Source organism: Trachymyrmex septentrionalis, unplaced genomic scaffold, assembly GCF_001594115.1.
Source record: "Trachymyrmex septentrionalis isolate Tsep2-gDNA-1 unplaced genomic scaffold, Tsep1.0 scaffold9, whole genome shotgun sequence".
NCBI lineage: Eukaryota > Metazoa > Arthropoda > Insecta > Hymenoptera > Formicidae > Trachymyrmex > Trachymyrmex septentrionalis.
Genome location: NW_017306091.1, coordinates 117,660 through 125,349, shown reverse-complemented (window position 1 = coordinate 125,349; position 7,690 = coordinate 117,660). Strand labels below are relative to the sequence as shown.

The window sequence follows — 7,690 nt, the reverse complement described above, 5'->3', positions numbered from 1 at the left end:
TTATTACATCCTTATTGTTTGCCAGTGTAATAAAGATAAAATAACCACTACGTTACACTGTGTCTCTTGTGTAAGCACCATTAAATATAGTAATCATAGTGTACGTGTGGGTCATAGCACTCTCGGCCAGCGGTACGACAAAATTGTGTAATGTAAATTCAGGTCATTTTCGACAAGTCGCCAACTTTATGCAGTCGAGTTGCTCAGCCGCATTCCTAATTTCTATCTCTAGCATCTTTTTGCAATAGATTTTCATATAAATAATGTTTATAAACAATTTTAGTCTTTCGAAAATTTTTTCTTAAGCATATTGATATTATTAACTTTGTTCGATATTTATTACCTGCATATAATTATTGCAAAACGTTATTTTTATACTGTCACATGATTATCAAACTTAATGATATATAATATTCGATAATGAGAATAAATCTAAGAGAAATTCTGCATTTCATCAAAGATCTTACAGTTAGTACAGTTAAATAATATTTTCGGTGTGAATTTATACATATCCAATTCTGCAAACTGTGTTCCGAAATCTTTTTCAGTCTTGAAACACAATCAAGAACAGAATTAGAGTAGTATTATAATATCACATATTAAATCGGACAATTAAATAATATTGATACTAATTAACATCTTATAAGAATTAATTATATAATTTCATGTATATATGTAAGAATCTTAAAAACTATGAATAATTTTATTGCGGAAAATATTATCTCCGTCGGGATTTGAAACCGATTTATCAAATCAATATTGATTTGTCAATCTATCCTGGAGCTTTGGACAAACAGGTGTGCAAATGTGTGCAAATAGCCGATCGCTACCGTGTTATATTAAAATAGAAGAACCGCCTGTTAGCCGATTGCATAAGCACTGACGACAAAGACCCGTTGGCCGACATCCAGAAAACTATGACTTCAAACGATACACACTCGGATCGCGCCGGTGCGCCAATTTGATAAGGGCCTGGCAATCTTCCTGGTCGATGTTCTCGCGAATCGCGAGAAATTTACTGCGCGGTTGAGTTCTAGTTCGCAATTGCAGTTAATATTATCTGAAATTTTGCGACATAGTTGGATACTTTTAGACGTTACTAAATTTTCTGTAGGTCACGTTTCACGTCACCGTCATCATACTTATATATATCCGTTATCGTGGCATCTGAAGCGAAAACTCGTACGTAATTTATTGTATTATTCTCCACGCGCCACGTTGCAAATATTTACTCGATGATATTTGTAATTGCAGGGGCAATTGGATTATTGCCATTATGTACATTTTTCATTGAACATTGACATTGATTCCAATTGGCACTGTGTCAACTTTGACATAAGAATATATTGCGTCAATCTACGGTTCTTGATTTCTCTAACGTGCTGCACACTGTTAAAGTTTACTTGACATTGGCAAGGCACTAGTATGTCTGGCGCCACGAATAAATTGCGAATTTACGAATCCGATTTCAACGAAAACAGAGAATAGAACAGAGAATAAAACGATTTATCTTTCAGATCGGCGGATACGCGAGCGCACATTGGAAAAGCTCTGGCGCAAGAATTCCGGTACAATGGAATCGTTCATTATGATCCTGGAGGTGAATAATTTTTAATTAAAATTATCCTTTGATCTTGGTCACGTTATCTCTCCTTGCTCCTATTAATTGTAACGTGTAGCGTTTTATCTTATGGATAAGCTACGATTGTTTCGCGTGTTAACAACAGCCAAGATCGATACACGCATATGTGCGAGAGAGGGAGATAATTACTGTACATGCGAGCTTACGACTATTCGATTTATTCGGCATATCATTGACACGACGCAGAGCCAAGAGTTTGAGTAAGCGTGGTAATTAGTACTATACTACTATCTGTGAAATATCGCGTCCGTATCACGTGGTGTCACGCAACACGCATCTTGCATTGTCTGCGTGTTCGAGAAAGTCGCGAGGTCGCGAGGCTCGTAAATCTAACTTACATGTGTTCCAGATCTTGTGTCTGACAAGTGTCAGAACACGTATATATAAAATAATTGCATATTACTTTACAATAACTTTTCGCTATTATTGCGGTAATTTTTATTACTGTTGCGCTTTATTTATACAAAAAAAAAAAGGGAAAAAAAGAAATCAATATGTTTAAGGAGGAATTGAGATCATTTTTTGAAATTTGTTTTTAGAATTGCAAGGATAACGTTGCTAATTGCAGCATCGCCGGCATATTGCATGAATGTATAACGCCCCGAATGATCAAAGGCAAATCCAAGGAGAGGGGGAGCAAGAATAGAAGTGCCACAAGTAATGACAATTATTATAGAAATACATGTTTTATCGAGAACGCCGATTGTGTTAAATTCGCGGATTTGATAAATGTTTTTTTTTTGGGAATAAAAGTAATGTATTTGTTCTTTAATAGGAACCAGTAGCCGAATGGCGGTCATTCAACTGATCAACTTAGGTATCACGCAAGTCCTAGTTAAACTTTTAATAAATCTGCAACACGCGGATAGCATCATGAGCGAAGTACTTACTCAAGACATCCTCTGGATTTTGGGACAGGTGACTTTTAACGGCGATGCATTGCAATAAGCTTCTTTTTTTAATTTTATTTTGCAACTAAAACAATTATAAAAGTTCTGCCGCGCAGACATACAGCATGTCAAAAGTATTTTCTTCTGCATGAACAGAAGGAAATACCTTTGACATGTTGTATGTCTGCGCGGCAGAACTTTTATCGATCGTACTGCGTCTATGAAAATATTTTTCAATTTCCATTTTTCTAGAGTGTAGAATTTATTTTGACTACTTCTAACTTTTTACATTGTAATTTTATGCATTATACTATCATATTGTTTTTGTTCTGAGATGGCAAATGAAAAATCCTTAGTTTTTAAAATAACAAAAACTTAAAAGAGCATGCAATTTTTTAAAATGTCTAAGAAATATAAGGTGTTAAAATATTTTTTTAGGTGGCTCAGAGGGACCAGAAGTTTGTGTCAAAAATGAAACTGCTCAACTCCATAAAAGTGTTCCATATGCTGTTAAAGCAATATTACAACAACAGTAAGATGTTATTGCCGCTGTTGTTGATCATCAAGACTCTTTCTAAAAACTGTAAGCAACAGTTTGTTTTATGCATCTGATGACAATTCGCTTATGTGTTCGAGAATAATAAAGTTATTATTCTCTTATAGCTTTTTCCTTGCAAACACTAGTAAAAGACGGTATTACTAGCACTTTGGAGAAAACCTTTGTCAGTGTCGGTTATACGCCGCATTTGAAATTAAGGACATTATTAGAGTGCTTCAAACATTTAACGACAAATAGTAAGAACGCGTGTTTAACGTATAATGTATTTTCTTTTTCATTATTAACTATTTTAACCATCGTGATCTTTTACTTCTAGAACTATGCTGTAACAAATTCGTTAAGGCGGGAATAGTACATCTGCTTATGCGAATTTTCGAGAGATGGGAGAGATTCGACGGGCAGATGCGCTTGAAAATTTGTAATTACGCCTTGAATACGCTTCAGCATCTCTGCGTAATAAGTAGGTTTACTAGAGATAGACTCTATAAAAAGTACTATGGAAGATACTAGTTGTTTAATTTTTAATTTTCTATTTTTCTCTACTTGAAATTGTTTATATTTTATATTATCATTCTCTGTTAACGTTCTTTTGAAAGTCACCGGTATCCCACATGCGTATATTCTGCCTGACATTCTAGAAGCTGGAAGGAAGGCTATCAAGTCGAACAATGGCCTACAGCTACTCCACCGGTTCTGCACGAGTTGTCCAGAGGATAAAGCTTACGACTGCTTGCTGTCGCGTATTTGCGGAATAATCAATCAGTGTCTGGACAAAAAGGAACTATCGGTGCCCGAAATATCGCCCGCGAGGTAAATGAAACGTTCGAGGTCATCTCGACCAGTATAGACTCGTATATATGTACCTCGTATATATCTCGATAATCGTAATATGTTCATTATATTTCGATATTTTCTTGATGCCTTTATACAAAGAGTATTATAAATATTATGAGTTGATCACTTTTTGTGTTGCTACCAAGATGAAGGTTAATAAATAACGGTAGTTTCCGTTGTAAAAAATATCATCGGATTAATTGAAAATTAACGCATTCAAACGGCATGATAATTATGGCATTTATAATTACGATTATGTGTATTAAACTTTTGGTTGGTTCTCTTTTTCTGCATGCAGATTTGTTCTGCCCGAAGTGAATGTCAACAGGGCAAACAGTGCTGAAAGCGGTAGCGACATCGACAGTCAGGTGTGTCATTTCTTCATAAAAAATCAGATTAACATAACACGTCGCGAACGTAATATTTGAAGCCTTACACTGTACAACCTTCAAAATATGCGTTTATTAATAACATTATATATACTAAGAAAAAAATGATTCATTTGACCAAATCAGTTTTAATTCATCTTCGTTTCTTTCGACGAAATATGTATATGTATTTAAGTCAAACATATTACATTTGATTATATATTTGATTTAAATATATATTTTCCAACGAAAAAAAGAACGACAAACTAAATTAATTTAATCAAATAGACAGTTCTTCTCAGTATTTCCTCTAACGATTCTTACTTTGTGTAGCAACATAATATAGCAATATCCAAAATGTCCATAATGTAAAAATTCATGCTGTTAAATATTCTTGCAATTCGAATATTAATTTCTGCGAAGGCGAACAGCGTGGCTTCGATTGGTAGACAGTACAGCGATCTTGATTCCGGGGATGACGAGGAGAGTCACGATTCCAGAGATACAATGGACAATGAGATTCACTTGGGCAACGAAGTGGACGAGAACAAATTTTTTGCCGGAGTTTTTACCTCGCAGAGATCAGAGGAGGATCTTGCTGGGTAGGTAAAATATAATTCTTACAAACGCACACATCGATATCAATTATAATTACAAACATCTCTTTTTTTTTCATGTCAGATATCATACGTTCTTCAAGGAGCTGGGAAATTTGCAATCGCAACTAAACATCGTCGGATCGACAAATGGCAAACTAATCGATCTTTGTTTGATGAATGACCATCAGATGAATTCACCGCTCGCGAAGGCGGTAAAGACAAAGACCTCGATCAAGGATTTTTCGAAATCCAACGGTACGACGAAGAGTCAATTGGTGAACAGCACGCAGAATTTGAAGGTCCTAAAAGACGTGTCTGCAAACGCCACGGATCGACAGGCTTATTGCGTCGTAGCGAGCAGAGTGAGAAGCGTTATAGGTTTTGTCAAGGTCGCCTATCCGGATCTGATTGGCGGCGACAGTCTGGGAAAAGCAGAGCCGCTCAACACTAAGGACAGAAAAGTTTGCCGTGCGAAATTGCTAACCTGCGTGGAACGAGGTCTCCATGCCGCCACCACTTTCCAGGAAGTTGTTTATGACCTCGATGCACTCGCAAACTCCATCTCCCGAGGAACGTCGGACGACGATGAGTGTCTGTTTGACAACAGGGATGAGAAGAGGATTTGCAATCATGGACACGTGGGCACAAAACGATTGCAGTTCGAGTCCAGATTTGAAAGCGGCAATCTGAGGAAAGCTATTCAGGTACAATCGGTCCGCTACTTGCACTTTATATAATCGATTATGTTCATATTACGTAAGAGACTTCATAGTGACTTGGCGGCGATTTCTGCAAGTTAATCCGAGGATACACACGAATTAATTTCTTTTCCGTTAAATTTATTTTCCGTTACGTTAACATTTAACATCTCTTAACTTTCACCTTAGATAGGTCCACGAGAATACGATCTTATCCTGACGCCAGATGTTAACAGCGGTTCCAGACATCAGTGGTTCTACTTCGAGGTCTCCAGCATGGAGGCGAGTGCGTACACGTTTAATATAATCAACTGCGAGAAGACGAATTCACAGTTCAATTTCGGCATGAAGCCGATACTGTTCAGCGTAACGGAGGCGCAATGTAGTAGGGCAGGTTGGGTGAGGACCGGCGTGGACATTTGTTACTATCGAAATTGTTATCAACGGTCCATCAAAGGGAAGACGTACTTCACGACGTCCTTCACAGTTACGTTTCCGCACGCTCACGACGTTTGTTATCTGGCGTATCATTTTCCTTACACGTACAGTCGGCTGATGACTAATATCTGGAAGTGGACGAAAAGTGTCTCCGCGGCGAACGTATACTTTCGCGCGGAGACGCTCTGCGAGACTTTAAACGGCAATGAGAATCCTGTACTTACCATTACGTCACCAGATTCCAAGACCAATCCTATACATGTAAGAAATCTCGAAGATGTATATGTATAAAACTTCGCATGACAATACGTCGTTTAACGTAGCATTAATATTTAAAGCCAAATATCATTTTCTTTCAGACGCGAAAGGTGATTTTTTTAACATCCAGAGTACATCCTGGTGAGAGCAACGCTTCTTGGGTGATGCATGGAACTATGGAGGCTCTCCTAAGTGACAATCAATACGCCAACAGTTTGCGTGACGATTATGTGTTCAAAATAATTCCTATGTTGAATATAGAGGGAGTCGTGAATGGTTGGTGAGTTAATGATATTATATATATATTTTTATTGCGCCGCTTTTTTTTTATTAAACAAAAGCTGTGATGGAGGTGTTTAATGCGCCTAACTTTAGCCTAAGATTTTCGAACTTTACATATTTAAGGATATAAAAGGGTACACCTAATGGCAAACGCATGATACCATAATAAAGATACTGTAATCGTACTTTTATTAAAGTTTCGTACACAAGTTGCACATTCGTGCTGTTGTACACAAAATGAATATGGAAGTGACTTACCGTAATAGCTAGAGAGCAACGTTTCTCATTGATGAAACTACGTACACCGATCATCATACATCTGGATGACCGAAACATTTAGCGACCAACTTTCGACCAGCGGTCGCTTTCACGACATCCGTCACGTATTCGAAAATATTTTCGGAATCGTTTGGCTGTCGAACGTTTCGTCTTGCAGACGTATAGATACGTTAACTATGTGATGATGATGATTACCACCTTATAAAGATATGAAACGCTGACGGAAGCTGGCAATCTAATTCGATTCAGAAATCATTGGACTTTCATTTTCCAGTTTGGTTTTTTTTTATTTTATCTATTGCTCTAACCTTTGTTATTAATGTTGAAAACGAAAATTTAATGAGACAGAAATGAGGGAATGAGGAATAAATGTAATGGGATGATAATGATATCCGCCGGCGTCATCGATGATAGAAAATGAGAGCTGAGTAATCAAGTAAATGCCCTTGCGAAAATGTAAAGCTTGTCGAGTAACGTCGGCAGGAGAATAATTCGTTTTTTTTTTCGATTGACATTACGGTTTTTCGACATCTTTGATAATATCATTTCTGAGCCACGGCGTAACTCTCTTCTCGCGTTCCTTTCAAACACCGAAATCTCTCGAGGGTTTGAAATAATCATCTCTACCTGCCGCCGACCGAGAAAGCCGATAATAGTGCCTCTCTGATTCAAAACTATCGAGCATTGTGTCGGGTTAACGCCTTAAGTTAGAGCTAAACGGCGAGCGGCGACAACGGGGTATACAATCGATCCGCATAACGGCGACAGCTCGCTCGAGTCGCATGTGCAAAACGCACTCTGACATACATATACATATACATGTATATATATATATATATATAT

At 37.4% G+C, this 7,690-nt stretch overlaps 1 protein-coding gene across 6 annotated transcripts in view; it reads left to right on the top strand.

The window, feature by feature from the left end:
* LOC108755925 (cytosolic carboxypeptidase 1-like) overlaps window positions 1-7,690 on the top strand; it is a 32,858-nt gene that overhangs the window by 4,098 nt on the left and 21,070 nt on the right. For 5 of the 6 annotated variants that reach the window (XM_018499355.1, XM_018499354.1, XM_018499357.1 and 2 more), the window contains exons 3-14: window positions 1,518-1,600; window positions 2,182-2,299; window positions 2,418-2,560; window positions 2,971-3,115; window positions 3,196-3,327; window positions 3,408-3,551; window positions 3,730-3,901; window positions 4,224-4,293; window positions 4,717-4,895; window positions 4,975-5,596; window positions 5,780-6,289; window positions 6,388-6,566. In XM_018499355.1, the coding sequence (XP_018354857.1) occupies window positions 1,518-1,600; window positions 2,182-2,299; window positions 2,418-2,560; window positions 2,971-3,115; window positions 3,196-3,327; window positions 3,408-3,551; window positions 3,730-3,901; window positions 4,224-4,293; window positions 4,717-4,895; window positions 4,975-5,596; window positions 5,780-6,289; window positions 6,388-6,566 (2,497 nt within the window). Of the gene's footprint in view, window positions 1-1,517; window positions 1,601-1,822; window positions 1,843-2,181; window positions 2,300-2,417; window positions 2,561-2,970; window positions 3,116-3,195; window positions 3,328-3,407; window positions 3,552-3,729; window positions 3,902-4,223; window positions 4,294-4,716; window positions 4,896-4,974; window positions 5,597-5,779; window positions 6,290-6,387; window positions 6,567-7,690 lie in introns of those variants that run through there. The other variant, XM_018499360.1, reaches the window with a different exon arrangement.